The 18135-nt window shown below is 36.2% G+C and overlaps 4 protein-coding genes across 4 annotated transcripts; 2 read left to right on the forward strand and 2 right to left on the reverse strand.

The window, feature by feature from the left end:
* Positions 1-3008: 3008 nt before the first annotated feature.
* LOC140961409 (uncharacterized) lies at positions 3009-7719 on the reverse strand. Its single transcript, XM_073419912.1, has 8 exons — positions 7307-7719; positions 7114-7229; positions 5796-6732; positions 5420-5511; positions 5202-5276; positions 4701-4762; positions 4083-4152; positions 3009-3959 (listed from the first exon to the last, which is right to left on the reverse strand). The coding sequence occupies exons 1-8, from the start codon at positions 7593-7595 to the stop codon at positions 3252-3254; spliced, it is 2349 nt and encodes a 782-aa protein (XP_073276013.1). The 5' UTR covers positions 7596-7719; the 3' UTR covers positions 3009-3251.
* Positions 7720-8563: 844 nt separating this feature from the next.
* Positions 8564-9547, reverse strand: LOC140961411 (ATPase 8, plasma membrane-type-like). Its single transcript, XM_073419914.1, has 3 exons — positions 9328-9547; positions 8961-9134; positions 8564-8874 (listed from the first exon to the last, which is right to left on the reverse strand). The coding sequence occupies exons 1-3, from the start codon at positions 9517-9519 to the stop codon at positions 8662-8664; spliced, it is 579 nt and encodes a 192-aa protein (XP_073276015.1). The 5' UTR covers positions 9520-9547; the 3' UTR covers positions 8564-8661.
* Positions 9548-10734: 1187 nt separating this feature from the next.
* On the forward strand, positions 10735-12767 carry LOC140962165 (class V chitinase CHIT5-like). Its single transcript, XM_073421053.1, has 2 exons — positions 10735-12439; positions 12629-12767. The coding sequence occupies exons 1-2, from the start codon at positions 11116-11118 to the stop codon at positions 12652-12654; spliced, it is 1350 nt and encodes a 449-aa protein (XP_073277154.1). The 5' UTR covers positions 10735-11115; the 3' UTR covers positions 12655-12767.
* A 1571-nt stretch (positions 12768-14338) lies between these two features.
* LOC140961922 (two-component response regulator ORR22-like) lies at positions 14339-17990 on the forward strand. The gene is made up of 6 exons (XM_073420709.1): positions 14339-14937; positions 15412-15564; positions 15881-16264; positions 16375-16451; positions 16584-17573; positions 17683-17990. Exons 1-6 carry the CDS (start codon positions 14802-14804, stop codon positions 17749-17751), a joined length of 1809 nt encoding a protein of 602 aa, XP_073276810.1. The 5' UTR covers positions 14339-14801; the 3' UTR covers positions 17752-17990.
* Positions 17991-18135: the final 145 nt, after the last annotated feature.

An 18135-nucleotide genomic window follows, 5' to 3' on the forward strand; every position in this document is an offset into this window, starting at 1 on the left:
ACGTCAAGTATCCATGAAGTTTATTTATTTGTCTATTAAGTTTCAATTCCAGTATCCTCTGAATAATCATATTAACGGATCGATCCTTGGAAATTAATGACGATAATATTTTTTTTCCCGAAATATTTTTTGATAATTTAAAATTCGAAGGGTGGCTAGAGTAGAGATCGATCTTATATATTATTAATTTGTTTCGGATGGCCTCCCAATTAATTAATATCTCGTAATTAATGCTATAAATTAAAGGTAGTTAATTTATTATATATAATAATATAATCAACGTGGCCTCCATAAATTAATATCTCCCAATATTAAATATTTTACGATCAATGAAGTCTATTATTTCATACATATTCTTTAGAACGAAACAAATTCGAAAGAGATTCCGACCATGTTACATAATTATTACAAGTAACATTTTTTTGACCGAACTTTTTTCCACTTCGATCATCAGCCAGGCGAAACCAGATCCACTAGACTAATTTTGGTACCACCCAAGAAAACCCTAGTCCAATGACCAATTACATTTCAAAGAAGCCAAAATCAAAAGAAAATCAAGCATTATTATTACGTGAAACTCCAGTACCCTCTTCAACCCCTTCATGATCATTTTCTTCACACAACACCAATCGTGATTGTGTCGTCCTCATCTCGCCGGATGCCTTAGCCACCGTGGGGGACATGGAACCTGGTGATGTGGGACCCGTTGGCACGACCAGTCCGAGACAACTCTCGTTCCATGATCGTCGAATAGGATACGACACACTGTTACATCGACAAGAATAAGTGCAATGTATTCGTGACTTGTGCAACATGCAACCACAATTCTTGTGATAAGGCCTCCGTTGGATGCTCATATCTCCTGTCGACAAACACCCTTCGTATACACCCCAATAGAGACCGTCCCCGCCTACCCCTGTCGCCATGTATCTTTCCTCTTCACGAATCTAATCGAACCCTTTGTGTCTTTTTTTTTTTTTTTGGGATTGGTAGGATATGGGGATTTCTCTTCTCCCTATATATGGTATTTTAACCTTTAGGGGAGTGAGTGCTCATCGTGCATGTGTTAATATTTATAAGGACAAGGAACAAATGTTTGTTGGCATTTTCTGCAAGCCCGAACGTAACGGGGGATTCTACTAGACCCTAAGTACAAATAGTGCCAAGTGCCTTTGATTAGTTAATTAATATTTATTTATTGAGTGGGTCTCATTTGAGACCGTCTCACGGATCTTAATCTGTGAGACGGATCAACCCTACCCATATTCACAATAAAAAGTAATACTCCTAGCATAAAAAGTAATACTCTTTCATGGATGACCCAAATAAGAGATCCGTCTCAGAAATACGACCCGTGAGACCGTCTCACACAAGTTTTTGTCTTATTTATTTGGGTAGGCTATGAGGGTATCACGTCTAGGTTATTAAATCTGCGGCTTGGTTCGGTGATTGACAAAATCCCAAACCGAACAAAATTTATAAGTTGTATTGAATGACAAACCAAACCAAACCACATTTATTAATTATTAATAACCAAAGAAGTCCGTATCATTTGAATGATCGGTTTTAGGTTTGAGCTTTTATTTCTTAAAATTAAATATTTTGATTATTTTTAATTGCCTAGTTTAGCTATTTTGATAAAACAGACTTCAATATAGACACCAAAATCAAATCATTTAACTGCAGTACAAATGTACAATATATTACATTACAAAGTTAACATCAAAATTCAAATATTCAAAAAAATTATCTTGTATATGTGGGTAAATTAATAATGCATGGATGATAAAATTATTGCTCGAATTCCTATTAAACTTTGGTTCGAGGGGCCAAATGGTTATAAAGTTAGAAAACACTCTTGCAAAATATTTAAACTTACTTTAGACATCATTATTTTCAGTAAATCCTTATATTTTAGCTATATTTTTTTATTTTTTATTTTTAAGATTAACTGTAAAAATATTTATTTGATTCCTAGTGGCATAATATAACATTCATCATATGTTTTAAGAACTTTATTACAAGTTTTCTGAAATTTCTTGAATGACTTTTATGCCTCAAATATTTGAGTTTAGAACTTACTGGGTCAAGATAGCAATCCTAATTATTTGATTCACTAGAAAGATCATGGGTTTATATATAAATTTTATAATATTTTTTTGGGAAAAAAATCATATTTCAGATATAATTTGTTGTTTATACATATGTTTATATATATAAAAATCATAATTTTGATCGCCCTGCTTTCTATCATTCCATGTGCCTCAATCAAGTATGTTAGGATATGTTTGGTGTGGGTGATAAGTCAAGGATATATTATTAATCTCATGTTTGTCTCATTTTTTATGGACCTAATTAATCAAGAAAATCATGATATAAAAAAACCTATTTGGTTGAAAAGATATCACATTGTTTTGGAGGGATTGACAATCCAATTCTTAAAATATAACATAAATTACCATTTTGCCTACAAAAAATCAACATGAGAGATCTACAATTTTGGATTCTATTCTCTGATGGTTTATTTTTTTTTATTTGCACACACATCACATAAATAATTTCATGATTAAACTAAATAAAAATTAAAAAAAATAGAGAAAAAAATAATTAGAAATCAATATTAAAAATGAGATAAAATGCAAAATCATATTAATTTTTATTAAAAAATAAATTATCAGATAAATACATAATTTATAATTTAAAATTTTATAAAATATTTATTTATTAACAAAACACATGATTTTGAAAACATTGCTACAAATATCATTTTATATACCAAATTGTCATCAATGCTAGTTTAGGGTATTTTTGTCTCAACAACAAAAAAATGTAAAATTTATAATACTTATTAAAATCTTACCAAACAAAACATGCTTTCTCACAACACATTATATATCCTTACCTTGAGTTTTGTCATCAATCCAATTAGTTATCCTATCCTACACACCAAACATAGCCTTATGGTTCGGAGTCATAATTGCCACCATTGCAACCTTAAGCTTTAACAATAAAACAACGAGAATTTTAAGGATTTTTTGCATGCTACATCTGTTGTTTCAGTACATAAATAGTTGCCGTTTAAATCATCATAGGATGGATACATTTCATGTTATTTCCCATCCATGCAAAAGACGGATCCACCTTGTGATTATGATGTCTGTGTTATACTAGTTAAATACATCTTACGGAATTAAGAAAAGGGAGAGGAGTTCTCATCCCCTCGTTATAAATCAGCAGAGGATACAAATAGCTCAACCCATGGCTCCTAGTCCCCGTGCCTTTGGCCGCCTGACAGCGACTAAAGGGTTCACCGTGCCTTGAGAATCCTTGCCCAAACCCATGCCTTGCACAAAACCCATCTTCGCCATCATCTTTGATCCAAACCCCTTCGTGTGCTTCTCAAAAGAACCGAGTTTTTGAGTGTCTTTCTTTGCTAATTTATCATTTGCATTAGAAGACTTGGCAGTTGATCTTGTTGGCTTAGGTGGAGCATGAATGTTCACTAAGTTAGTGCTTGTTTCAGGACCCTCGGCTCCCAATCCGAGTGATTTAGGACGTTGAACGACTTCAATGGGATGCGACACACCTTGGCCATCCTTTCCTAATCCCCCGCCTTCCACAAATCCCCATTTAGCCAACATTTTCGAGCCAAAACCGGTGGTGTGCATCTCAAATGCCCCAATTTCCACAGAGTTAGATAAGACATCTTTGGTCTCTGGGGATATGTCTTCTGTGTCAATCGTTTCAGAATTCATCACGCCACTAGAAACGAAGGATACAGGCTGAGAAGCGTAAGAGCCAACTTTTCCAGCGATTTTATTGTTTCTTGCTTGCTTATTTGATCTTGCCCGAGAATATCGCGGGCCATTTGAAGTGGAAGCACCAGTGTCTCTATGAAATTGAGGAGTCATTGTACCGACAACAGGGAAATCAGCATCATCTTTGTCAGCTCCTATAAGCTGAAAATCAGTTGTCAAGATTGGAGTATGGAAAGTGCAACTTGGGGGGAACAAACTTGGTGACGCTGAAAGAAAGGGAAACACCATCGAGTTAAAGAATGTGAGAGGATTCCCAGACTGTACCTTCTCAAGTCGAAATTTGTCACTAGTGCATGGCATACACGTGTGATGAGTCCGCGACACTGTGACAAATCTGAGCGACAAAATAACAGTTCATTTAAAAATTCAGAACACTGCCGTCAATAATTTGTAGAATAGCTACACTATAAGATCAATCAACTTAGGGGTAATTGTAGTATTATGCATATCACAACCATGGATCGTTTTCATAACAAATATAACTTCTACTTGGTTAATGCAGAGGAGTGTCAGATTACAAGATTAAATTGAAATAAGTGCAGTCCATGGATGCAACTAACGGTTACCAACATTGTGGGTTTATATAAAAAAAACATTGTGAATTTATAATCACCCATTGATCACTAAAACTTCTTCAAACTTAAAAGAATTTAGAGAATAAATAAATAATCTACCCAATAAAGAAATAACCTGCCACTAGTCTCTGCATATGTGGAGCAACTTTTTCTTTCGACCACAAATCATACTGGATAAAAGAATCTTTGGTGGCAAAAGCTCAGAAGTTATTGATGAGATTAGATTTCTTCCTCTTTGATTGAGTTCGAAGTTAAATAGAGTGAACTTTTTACACCCATGGAAAAACATGAAGTTTGCATATTTTACCTCTTCTTGCCAGATCCACTGCACAAGCTTCTCAATCGGTATATTGAAGCTAGTCTTCGAACCTGTACAACTCAATATCATTTGATAACACAAGGATCCAAAGAACATTAAAACATGATGTATAAACTCTAAGCTGAATTTCCCTCATAAATCCATACAACAGGTAAGTTTTAAAGTTTCTTTAGGTGAGGAAAGAAGCATCGAACAAATTTCTTTTCATTCAACAAAAATGAACCTTTGAACAGCAACCACGGTGTACAGCTACTGTAAAAGAAAAGTTCCAATCAACGACTTTTAACACAGGCTACACACCTCAACGCCCATGCATAAAGCAACTTTCGAAGTACCGAAGCCTTTCAATCGTGGATGTCACTACGTAGATGTGGGAGGAAAAAGCAAGATAAAATATGAAAGCAAATCACATGGAGAACAGCATGTTGCAAGATGAACATAACAGATAATGAGATACACTAGTTACTCGGTCCAGAAAAAATATTTTACCTGTGAACAATCACGTGAGTACATAGGCTGAAATGATAGGATATCTACACCATCGAGAACCATTTGCTGCAATTTCTACAATTTAAAATAAAATGATGCTCACCATTTTTCAGATTCCTATAGCAAGCTTAACAAACAAATTCTCATAACCGGAAATTCTAAATAAGCTCCAAGGAAATGTATATAGCTGTAAAACAAACAAGATTATTTTTTCTTACTGAATTTATCAGCCGGAGATCTACACCATGGTTAATCATTCTATCCCGATGCTTCGCTGCAATCATTTCTTTACGGTGTTTCTTTTTCTCCCCTGAAATGAAAATTTTACATTCATACAGCAGCACCCAATCAGGGATTCAGGTGAACAAATAACCATCAGGAATTGTTTGCAGCCAATATTTAAGTCACAGTTGCAAGTACATAATATTCAAGGCGAGGAGAAAACCATACAAGAATAAAGAAACTATCCGGTCAAAGATCCAAATCTTCCAGAAAAATAAAAAGAATCAAACAAAAATATTTCCATTTCGGAAGCAAAAATTACGGATTATAAACAGTCAATAACCACTCAAACTAAGTAATAGAAGTCCTAACCTGGTATTTTCCCTAACGTTTTGCTTTTTCGAGATTCGAAAGGCCAAGACTGTGATATTTTATCATTGTGTTTCTTTCTCCCAGACGCAGTTCTTGGATCCTTAACAAGTATTAGGCCATCAAAAGCAGGTGACCCAGCATACTTAATTGGTGTTAGTTTTTTCTCTCCAGCAAGATACTTTATTCCTGATCCAGGTTTCATCTGATCATACTTCCATGATGCTTCCATAAGTGCAATCCCACCAAATTTCCGTAGAGTTTCATCATAGCTATCTTTGAAATCACTATCATCGTCAGAGAGATCTGAAACTTTTCCCACCAGTTGATCAACGTTGACAATGTCTCCAATTCCACCTATTCTCTCGAAGTAATCCCCAGCAACCTCTCCATCAATGTCTGAATCAGTGACAGATGACAGTTCATCACTCGCAGATGTAGCAGAGGAATCTTCTTCTTCTACAGATTTTTCCACATCAGTCAATTCTTGTTCGTTTTCTTCTTCTTCTGTGTCATATGTGTATATTTTGGTGCCCCCGATTAGCACATAACGTGGATTTTCCTCAGGAGATGGCATCTCCTCTAGAGAGTTCTCACCTATTTTAGCTTTTGTGCCATTGACCAGATCAGTATCACCAACCAAATGATCTGCTTCACATGAAGAAAAGACAATAGAATCACCATCTTTCTCTTCAATTTTGAATGATGATCCGAAGCCACTTGGAGTGGTTTCTGCATATTCATAGAACCCCAACCCTCTGTGCGAGCTATGGTCCAATGTGAAGCTTGTAGTGTAGTCATAAATATACTCCACACTTTGAGATTCCCCGATCGCTTCTTTGTCAACAATTGGTGTCTTCTCTGAATCGATCAAAACCACATGTGTCGATGTGTCTACCTCGTTCACTTGATTTACACCCTCGTGTAAATTTGCATCTTCCTATAAATTATCCAAACAAAATTTGCGACCAAGCATTTTAACGTGGATGTTACTTAATCTTTAGGAAAAAAAATACGAACTTCAAGTCAGGTGAACAGAAAACCAAAAGACAATAATACAAAATCAGCTTTAAAAAAATGGTTTATATCAAGTCCGGTAATAAAAATTAGAGAATCCACAAAAAAAGCTATTATTTTGGCTCTCTCAACACATACAAGTGTTCGTTTCTTGAATGCTAATTTAGAACCTATAGAATCATCGCATAGTTGCAAAACCCCGATCTTCTCAAGCAACAAATTTTCACTTAACAATACAAGAAAAGCACAAATTTTCTATTTCTAACAAGCAGCTGGCATCAGTAAATCATGTAAACAAACATACCCTAGAGTACGCGTACCCAATAGCATTTCCTCTACTTCTGTTAGAATGACCTCGGTCAACCAATTTCGAATCGGGCTTCGGCCTCCAAGTTCCCCCAATATGATTACTTTTCCCCCCTAAACACAGTCAATCATTAAGAACAGATCAACATTCAATTTTTACCAAAAAGATAAGACTTTGCTGAAGCAATAACCTCTGGAAGGAGGAGAATTGACGGCTGACCAATTCGATAAAACACTTCCTTCTACAAACAAGCCATGATGCGAGGACCAATAAAAAGATGAGCCACGCGGCGCACGGCGACTCGATTTATTCAATTTTTTCCTGTTATTTCCACCCATAACTGGATTGTATGCAAATTTGGCGGCGATGGAAGGTGATTTGTTGGGTCCTGAACGAAACACACAGTTGCGTCGTGAAGGATGATTAATATCAATGCGACCAGGAGCATGAATCGAAAGTGTTCGTCGATTCATCTTCATCCCCGCATTTTACAGAAACTTCAAATTTAACCCCATATCGTTTTAATTTATTCAATCTCGTCTTTTTTTTTTTCATTGCAAGCCAAAATCTCTCTTTTGAAATTAAAGTTTGAAAAACCACTCATCTTGCCTGCTATGGCCTACTGTTGGATTGCTTAACCTTCAAAACCCAGTCCTACATTGGTTCACGGGGAAAGCAGAAAAGTGTTTAGATTGCGAACAGCAAAAGTATTATATCAAAATAATCGTCCTTTGAATGTCTTTTACACAGTGTAGCGTTGTTGAATGGTTTCAATGTCCAATCCTTTTAGCTTCACCACGGATTCGACATGCCCTTTAAGGGTGTGAAGATCCCTTAGCCTGCAAAATGTACGTCAACAATATTGCATCTTTACGTTAAACATTACAAATATATCTCTGTTTTGTTAAGAACGCGACTTCCAATTATTGAAATTTGTTTATCAGTGCCATGAGAAGATAATGAACTTGTTCAATTGAGCCATGAAGAAAATGGAGAGCTTATTGAATTTTAAGGAAATTGATGAAGCATGTATACCTTTGACACTTCAGTTCTTCGATTCGCCTGCTCTGCGATTTCGGACAACTCGCTGTAGTTGTTCTTGTCGTTGAACACGCCGGAAGGTCCTGGATTTGACAGACCGTGAAGGGTTCGTTGTGCCACTGCCCATTGTGCTTCCCTCTCACCCTTGCCGTAATCTTTCTTCGTTGTGAATGCGGTGTAGTTTGATGAGGCTTGATATCAAGGAAATGAATTAGAATCACAAGAAGTGATGAAATATTTCGGAGTCAAGTTTGGTTCAATTTAAAGTTTGGTTTTTTTTTTTTTATTATTTGGTTTGAACTGAATAATTCAATTTTCTATGATCAAGGATATCAAGTCAAGGCTCGCGAGTCACTTACTAATCAGCGAGGAGCATAATTTGCGCACCCAAACTTGGCACAGAATATAGCTCAAATTCTAAATTTCAAACATGCATCAAGTAGCATTTGGGCCGAGTAGAGCTGGATTGATTTGTTTGCACCGTTAGGATGGAAAAAATATTCATTACAATAATGTTAATTGTTGGAACCATACCTTGTTCTGTATCATCGAATCCCAAGCTTTTCCACTCGATCCATAACGAATAATGAACTTGAGAATATCAAGTGGGAAGTAAGTGATAATGCTGAAGATCCAAATGATTCCGGCCCATCCCCATCCGATACCTTCAATTCTTGCAAATCCCCAGCTTGCATATACTGCAATTATTGTAGCCACCTGGAATCCCATAAATCATGTTTGATGTAACTGAGTGATAATATATGTACGAGGTAACTTAAAATTCGATGACTTATGGAACTTACCAACTGAGCTATAAAGAAAGCAATGACAAGCAAGAGGCCAGGGCGTTCGACAAAAGACCAGCTTCGCGACCTTGTGACGAAAATGAGAGCTCGACTTATAATGCTCACTTGAAGGTACAGAGCAGCTATGAGCTCATCTGTGTTACCCTGGATGGATTTCACGTTAAAGGTTTCCTATAACAAAGAAAAAATATGTCAGTGGTCAATTTTTTTTAGTTGTTTAAGGATCCAATCTTTGTCGTTATGACAACCGTAATAATTAGCCACAGTATGATCAAAAACTGCACAACACCATCGGCGTCTTGTTGCAAAAGTAGCTCACGAACACCGGAGCATATAATATGAGTCCAAAGCATAAAGAGCTTACATTGAAGAAATCGGTATCTGAAGCGAGGTAAAAGAAGACAACGGTCATTATAGCCATGTATGTTCCAAGAACGACACCGGTGGCAAAGATTTCTTTGAGTTTCCACGAATCAGGAACTGGAGATGGCTTCACTCTGTCTTTAGAGATGGTCATGATAGTTCCATCATTGAGAATGGCAATAACGAGAACCATGAACGGCGAAAAGTCAAACTTCCAGATAACGGCACCCACATCATGCACCAATGTGGGTGCATGAATTATTAATCTTGGCCGCCATCTCAGCCAAGAAATTCATCAGAATGAACGGCATTATTTCGCAAATAGCGACGGTTTTTCGTAAACCGTCGCAAATTGAAAAACGTCGCTACTTGCGACGGTGTCTCAAAACCCGTCGTTACTTGCGACGGTTTTTCACAAACCATCGCTATGTGCGACGCTTTCTCACAATACTATTTATTTTTAAATAATATTTGTTGTAAAAATTTAACAAAATTAGAAAGATATTGAATTAATTAAAATTTAAAAAAAATGAGTATGTGGACAGTGAGACCCATAAATAATGAAAGTTGATATTAAATGAATGTGAGTGTATCTTAATAATGAGAAAGTGTTAATGTAATGAATATGTGGCTCGTGGACCCCATAATTTTTAAGGAGATGGAAAGTTAATAACATAGATTAACGTGGACGGATGCAGATGCCCTAAGGGCAATGAGACAGAGAGAACCGCGCAAAGAAAGAGTGCTTTAGAGCACAAAAATCTCTTTCCCAATTATTGCTTCAAATTTGTTCTCACACCAAAGTGATCACCCCCTACTTTTACAGGCCTCGATCCGATCCCTCCATGCAAATTAATTAATACACTGATTCTTAAAAACCAAAGACAAATTGGAAGCCATAGTTGTTTCGAGGCGGTAGCCCTTACTATTTAATTACCCATTTAGTTTTTGGTTCCCTTAAACTCCCCAAAATTGTGGAAAATCATACGTTTTCCTCCCCCTCGTTCTCGTTCTCGTTCAAAGATTCACGTGAATCTCAAATTTTTTTAAAAGGTGTTGCTTGTTTGGAGTTTGGTCCTTAAAACGTGGATCGTCATACGGATTTTCCTAATTAAACAATGAATTGACATGTAAAATCGCGTTTCCTACATGCACTTTCCGGTGTATATACTAATACATGGACTGCCTAAAATAATACTCTATTCATCTCAAATATAAACTTTTTTTCCTTTTGAGTTTGTCTCGTATATATAATTCAATTTCTACATCTAATATTATTTTCTTGTTTTGGAAAAACATGAAGTCATTTTTTAAATGAATAAAATAATAATTTGGTTTGTGAAGTTGCTTTTCAAATGATTTCTTAACGTGTAAAAAAAATAAGAAGGATAAATGGTATGTTAAGAAAACTTATTGGACCAATTTTAGAAATTTTTTTTATGAACCAATTTTAGAGTTTTAAACAATAAAATGAAATTCATGAATATTTTATACAGTTGTTTCAAACCAACGCACACACCAAAACAACACTCCACAAGAAAATATTAACCCGACAAAAATAATCATTGTTTTTCCTATGATTCGCATCAATCAATAAATGAGAATCTAAATTCTAGCTATTGAACTAATCACCAAACATTCCAACGAACATATGCTGACAAAAAAACGATCTTAGAACATCGATAAAACTTAGATTTCTGGTGTCATTGACGTTGCAATATATGCATCCACGTACTCATATATATTTTCTTGGTGTGATCTTCAAGAAAAGTTAAAAGAAATCTAATCCATGGATAATCAGAAGATCATCTCACTAATTTTGGCATTCATTCTCACGTTTTCTGTCGCAAAATTCTCAGTTGCCGATGTTCCAGTTCCGATTTCGATGCCTCCATCAAAATTTTCCGGTGGGATACCGCCACAAATGCCGATAGTCTTTCCGCCATCTCTGCCGCCACTTCCCCTGCCGTCTCTGCCACCGTACCCAGAGGAAGCACCTCCACCAACTCCGACAACCATTTCACCACCTGTGCCAGTAACTCCGTTGCCTCCGCCACCACAAATGCCCATAGCCTTTCCTCCATCTCGAGGCATCAAAGGCGCATACTGGCCATCATGGCTGGCGCAATCCCTACCACCAGCCAGCATCCCAACTTTATATTTCACGCACATCTTTTACGCCTTTGTCATCCCCGACGCCACCAGTTTCCAGCTTTTAATCAACCGGTTTGACGAACAATGGATGGTGCCATTCACGTCAGCCCTCCACACGGCCACTCCTTCCTCCAAAGCCCTGCTATCCATAGGCGGAGGCAGTGGCCAATCCCTCAGCGACATTTTCTCCTCCATGGTAAGCAATCCCGATAACAGGGCCGCGTTTATTCAATCATCCATCGACACAGCAAGAAAATACCTCTTCGATGGACTCGATCTCGACTGGGAATTCCCGAACAACCCCCTAGACATGTCTAACCTTGCCATACTTCTTAAAGAATGGCGCGCTTCCATAAACCAAGAATCACTCGCCTCCGGCAAGCCGCGGCTCCTCCTATCATCCTCCGTGTATTTTTCTTCCCATGTGTCCCTCGACAACGTGGCGCGTACTTATCCAGGAGATTCCATAAGAAGCTTCGTAGACTTCGTCAACCCAATGTGCTACGATTACCGTGGTGGCTGGGACACTTCTGCCACCGGATCACCCGCATTGCTCTATGACAGCACCAGTGACGTGAGCACCAGTTATGGGATTTCACAGTGGAAGGGAGACGGCGTTCCAGCAAAGAAAATAGTGATGGGGATGCCGGCATATGGGCATACATGGCAATTGCAGGATCCGAATCGACATGGAATTGGAGATCCGGCTGTTAGCACGGGCCCCGGTGGAGGGGTGATGAATTATTCGGACATTCTTGAGTTTAATTCTGCCAATAATGCCACCGTCGTCTTCGACAACGCAACGGTGTCAACATATTCTTACACGGGAACAAGTTGGATTGGATACGACGACACGATATCAGTTGAGTACAAAGTGAAGTTTGCCAAGGCTCAAGGACTTGGGGGGTATTTCTTTTGGGCACTTGGTTCTGACAGCAACTGGACTCTTGCTAGAACTGGTACGTATGTGCACTTCCTTTTCAGTAACTCATGTTTCAAGTTCCACGACTTTCAATAATAAATCATCGTCGTCTCGAGTCGAGCTTCTCATGTCCAATTATCAGTATCGAGTATGCATGCTTGATTATAACTGTATTTATCGATATTTTTTATCTCATGGATATGCTTTCTTGTTGTGTGCTTCGCAGCTTCCACGGCATGGGACACAGCCTGATTCATCGAGGTCCGAGGAAGTAGTCATTCGTATGAATATTATGTTGAGCTGCAAATAAGCTGACCCTTTAGCAACGCACATTCAAGAATTAATCATTTTTAATTAGTTGACAGCTACTCTCAATTCTTTGTTCATTTCAGTGAAAATTAATAACGGCTTGCATGTAATTTTTGGTGTTCGTGGTCCTCATTTTTGCTCAAGAATGAACGTAAAAACCTCGGCTTGGGAATAAATCATTGTTTTAATAAGTTCAAGTTCACCGAATTGACATATTTTTATTAAAAAAATTAATTATGAGACGGATCTTGTATTTGTGTCATCCATTAAAAATATTATTTTTCTGTCAAAAATATTATTTTTATTGTAAATATGTATATATATGACATGTCTTACTAATTAAGATTTGTGAGACCTCTCACAATAGACCTACTCATTTTTCTTATACACAACCATTAATCAAATTGCAGTTGGACGAATGAATTTTAAATTCATTAATTTCAATTATAAATTTGTTTAACAGAATTTTTAAATTCACTTTTTACATATTTATATAATAGTTTATATTAATTAAAGATAGATCACAATTTCACCTAATAGTTATTTAAAATTCATGTAGACATAAGTAAAATCTAATTAAATATTTGATATTAAACACTAAAACAATAATCCAAATCCATTCTCGGATTTCCTTTGTTACTAGATGAATAATCTGAATCATACCATAAATCATCATAGTTGAAGATAGCAAATTTTGAAGTGTATAAAAAAAAAACAAACAAACAATTGTTGTGATTTTAAAATGTAGAAATCTCGATTTACATTTTAATAATTCAAAGAAAATCAATTAAAATATTTTCCTTTTCATGTGAGACAGTCTCAAGATCAATTTTGTGACATAAATATTCTATTTGGATCATCTATTAAAAAATATTACTTTTTATGTCAAAAGATTATTTTTATTCTAAATATGAACATAATTGACATGTATCATGAATAAAAATAATTAAAATCGTAACACAAAATAACTATTATTTATTTAATCTTTAAATTGTCACCCGGAATCTATTCATTTGTATGAAAATTGCAAAAAACATATGGGCAAAAACTTGTGTAAGACAGTCTCACGGGTCGTATTTGTGAGACGGATCTCTTATTTGGGTCATCCAAAAAAAATATTACTTTTTATGCTAAGAGTATTACTTTTTATTGTAAATATGGATAGGATTGACCCGTCTCACAGATTAAGATCCGTGAGACGGTCTCAAATGAAACTCACTCAAACATATGATATTCACTAAGCCCTAACTTCTTCTTTTTTTAAGAAAATGAAAACATGCCAAAAAAAATTGCCCTTTAATTTAAATTGGTGGCAAATAAAATGCAAGAACACGCAGACAAAATGTATGGAATTCTTAATTTCGTAAGATTTTTATATCTATTAAATAATATTTTTTCATGAATAACTCAAATAAAAAATATATTTTAAAATATTCAGTCAACATACTGTTTTACATAATTTTTTGTTTAATAATATTATTCATATCGAATAGTTTATGTACTATATTCATATTTACATGCTTACCTTTATAAGTTTGGGAGAGAGAGAAAAGTTGCTGCAATCAATACTTAATTATAAACAAAAGCTCCATTATTGAGTCAATAAAGCTGCGTTTCGGTTACTTCCCACTATAGACACACACACACTATATCTATATCCTCCTATGTCTCCGGAGTTTGTTAATCGGTTTTTAATGTATAATTTAAATTATTGATTTGCTTGATTTATTTTAAGATATATTTATTTATATGAATTTGTTCAAATTTATTGGAAATCATATTGGTACCTTTTCTTCTTCTTTTTTTTACCAATCATAGCTATTTTTCGATTTTCATTGGAAATTATAGTTGCAGAAAGACGGTAGAAAACAATGCATCTTCTTAGTCTGTCTTCCCTGTATCTCTCTTTCTTGTGATCTCTATATTTTTCTTTTTCTACTAAATTCTTGGTTTTTAATATTGAAACAAGAATTTTCCATCTGGGATTGTGTCAAAGTGTTCGGGAAAGTGATTTTGGTGTTAAAGGCCCATTTTTATCCTCCGTTCTCTTGTAAACTCGTTTTCGGGTGTTTGGAATTGTGGGCTAGACAATGACTGTGGAGGAAATTAAGAGTGAAAATAAAATTCATGATAAATTTCCGGTGGGGCTGCGGGTTCTTGCTGTGGATGATGACCCGATATGCTTGAAGTTGTTGGATACTTTGCTAAGGAAATGCCAGTATCATGGTATGTTTTGCTTCTGTTTTTGGGGGTTTCTTTATTTTGATTCAATATTTGTTTTGGATTTAAATCGAAATTTGTTGTCATCGTTTATCTTATGTCTTCATTATTACAAGCAATTTGAGCAAGGTTTTAGATTTTGGTGATCCATTTGTGATTACCAGTCTGCCGTTTTTCCAATATCCGAGTGATCGTGGCTTATAGTTGTCTCTTGTTAGTGTTAAATAATGGAAGTTTGATTTTTTTAAAAAAAATTGGACTAGGCTATGTAACATAAAATTTGCTCTCAGCATCTCCTATTTTCCTGTATCTTTGGGTCTAATATAATTGTGCTGGATTTGGATTCATTTTATTTCCTATTATCAAATATTTACCCATCATGTGGATTCAAATTCCTTGTTTTGATTTGAGGGATGCTCGGTAGATTTTGATCAATGCCTAAATTCTCTCTTTAAATGACAATGATTCGCGGTTTTGCAGTCACAACAACAGGTCAGGCAAGAACAGCGTTGAAGATGTTAAGAGAAAACAAAGATAGATTTGACCTTGTGATCAGTGATGTGCATATGCCATATATGGGTGGTTTTAAGCTTCTAGAACTTGTCGGTCTCGAAATGGATCTACCGGTTATCAGTAAGCTCACATTCTTTTCAACGAACAATTTCCAAGATTTGTAGTCCTTTCATGAGATTGTGTATGAAAAGTTATTATGGTGTTCGGTTGGCAAAGTTAAGAAGAAAGGAATTATGGTTTGATGGGATTTTATTGGACAGCTACCATTTCAGCAAAATCGTACCGAAATATTACAAGTCGGCCAGATCCGGATCTGCTATCGTTTTGCAGTATTGTCATTTTCTTTAAAAAATTCAAGGCCGATGAAGTAATGAATTCTAATTCCTTTATTATTGAGTCATCTTGAATTTCTTTTGATTCCTTGACTTTTTTCAAGTGTTGTCAGCCAATGGTGATCCCAAACTCGTCATGAAAGGAGTTACACATGGCGCTTGTGATTATTTGGTGAAGCCAGTTCGAATCGAGGAGCTGAGAAACATATGGCAACACGTACTTAGAAGAAAGAAGCTCTCAAATAACCAGAATAAATCCCCTGGTCATGCCAAATGTCACCATGAAAATGGTGAAGGTGATGGATCTACTTTTAGGAATGATGTAGATCAGAATGGGAAAATTAACAAAAAGAGGAAAGATGATGACGATGAGAATGAAGATGGCCATGAATCTGAAGATCCTAAAACACAAAAGAAGCCTAGAGTAATCTGGTCTATTGAGCTTCACAGGAAGTTTGTCTCAGCTGTCAATCACTTGGGAATTGATAGTAAGTTCTGAATCCTCAATATATTCAAATGTAAGCATGTTTTGTATCTAATTAAGAAATATTTTCTTACGTCGACGAGTTTTGTTTTGTGGTGTTGTTTCTTTATACAGAAGCTTTTCCAAAAAGGATTCTTGACCTGATGGGTGTCGAAGGGCTTACTCGGGAAAATGTGTCGAGCCATCTTCAGGTGATAACCTTTCTTGTCAACTTTAATTACCTTGATAAAATTTATTTTTATAGTAGTATCACTTGGAATGTGCCATAGCTGAAGCAAACTATCAGCTTTAACTCATGGTTGTAACTTGTTTCACTTTTGTAGAAATACAGGTTGTACCTTACAAGGATTAGTTCTGTCGCAACTCAGCAACCAAATATGGCGGCCACATCCGGGGTGAATGGTTCCCATTTCATGCGAATGGCTTCCTTTGAGGGGCTTGAAAATTTTCAAGCTTTGACTGGACAAGGACGATTGGCAAATATCACCTTATCCCCTTATACAACCTGTGGTAGCTTACTCGGCAAACTAAATAGTCCTGCGAATCTAAGCTTTACTCCATCGGCTCTTGGAAAAACGAGCCTTGCTGTCTCGGCTTCTGGTCAAAACACGAGTTTATTTCAAGGAATTCGGTCATCTTTAGAGCAAGATCAGTTGCAACAGAATTCAGTGAATTTCAATAGTATGAATGATTCAAGGATCTTTATGGCTGGTAATACATTTACAGGCACTCAAGAACTTACTGGTGGCTCAAGAAATTTTTTAAATAGCAGCCCGAATAACTCCACAATGGTACACGAAAATGGATCGTCTCTCAACATGGCTTCTTCCAACTTGAAATCCTTTAGCTCCAGTTTCACTACAGAGAACAGGCCTGAGTTACCTCACAAGAATCCTTCAAATGGTCCTTATTCACACAACATGAAGATGAATCTTCCTTGCACCACCATGGAACTGGTACCTCTTGAAAGTTCAAGAAACGATATGCAATGGCAAGAAAGTTTGATCGGAGATATTGCTCAGAATATGAATCAAGAATACAACCAAATATGTGGAGAACATATACCATATAATGGTATTGGTTCAAACACTACATTTTCTTCCTTAAATGTACCCGAAAATGGTTTTGTGGCTCCCTTTAGCCAAAGTTTGGACCACGCCAATCGATCCTGTAATGAGAAGATGGACACAGTGCTGAATGACAGATTGATTGGAGGAGGTGCTTTTACGTCGGAGCAACAAACGCTGGAAAGCGGCATTGTTTCTCAGGGTTATGACTCATTGGATGATTTAGTGAGTTCTCTGATCAAACTGGTATGAAATTACCTTAAGCAATTCAAGCACCATCCGATTAATCTTCTAGTCTCTACATTGGTATTAGAATTTTTTATTTATTTATTTTTTTTTATGGTTATGGATGCAGGAACATGAAGGAACAATGGCAACTCCCGACTTCGGATTCGATGATTACTGTTTCGGAGAAGGACTATGAGGCAGGCTCCATTTGCAGATGATCCCTCTCGATTCAATCTCTCGTGCTACATCTACATCCTTCTATCATTTCCATTGAATAGCTTAGTCAATTACTGTGGATTATAGTAGAATGTTTGATGGGTTTAGAAAAAAAAGATTATGCAACGTTAGACTTTTCAACTAATGGCCACTTTTGTCTACAACGTATGTGTTTTGTTTCAATGTTCAATAATAAATATATAAATTTAAAATCTTCAATCAACAAGGTTTCAAATTGGATGACCAAAACCTAGAAATACAGCTCGAAATTCAGGTGCCTGATATAGTCTAATTGATTGGGTGTAGGGTGCATCTGTCCATTCCGTGTTGACTTATCTTACCATTACATAGTCAACAAGTCTTC

The sequence above is a fragment of the Primulina huaijiensis genome, chromosome 16 (genome assembly GCF_012295235.1).
Source record: "Primulina huaijiensis isolate GDHJ02 chromosome 16, ASM1229523v2, whole genome shotgun sequence".
Taxonomy (NCBI): Eukaryota; Viridiplantae; Streptophyta; class Magnoliopsida; order Lamiales; family Gesneriaceae; genus Primulina; species Primulina huaijiensis.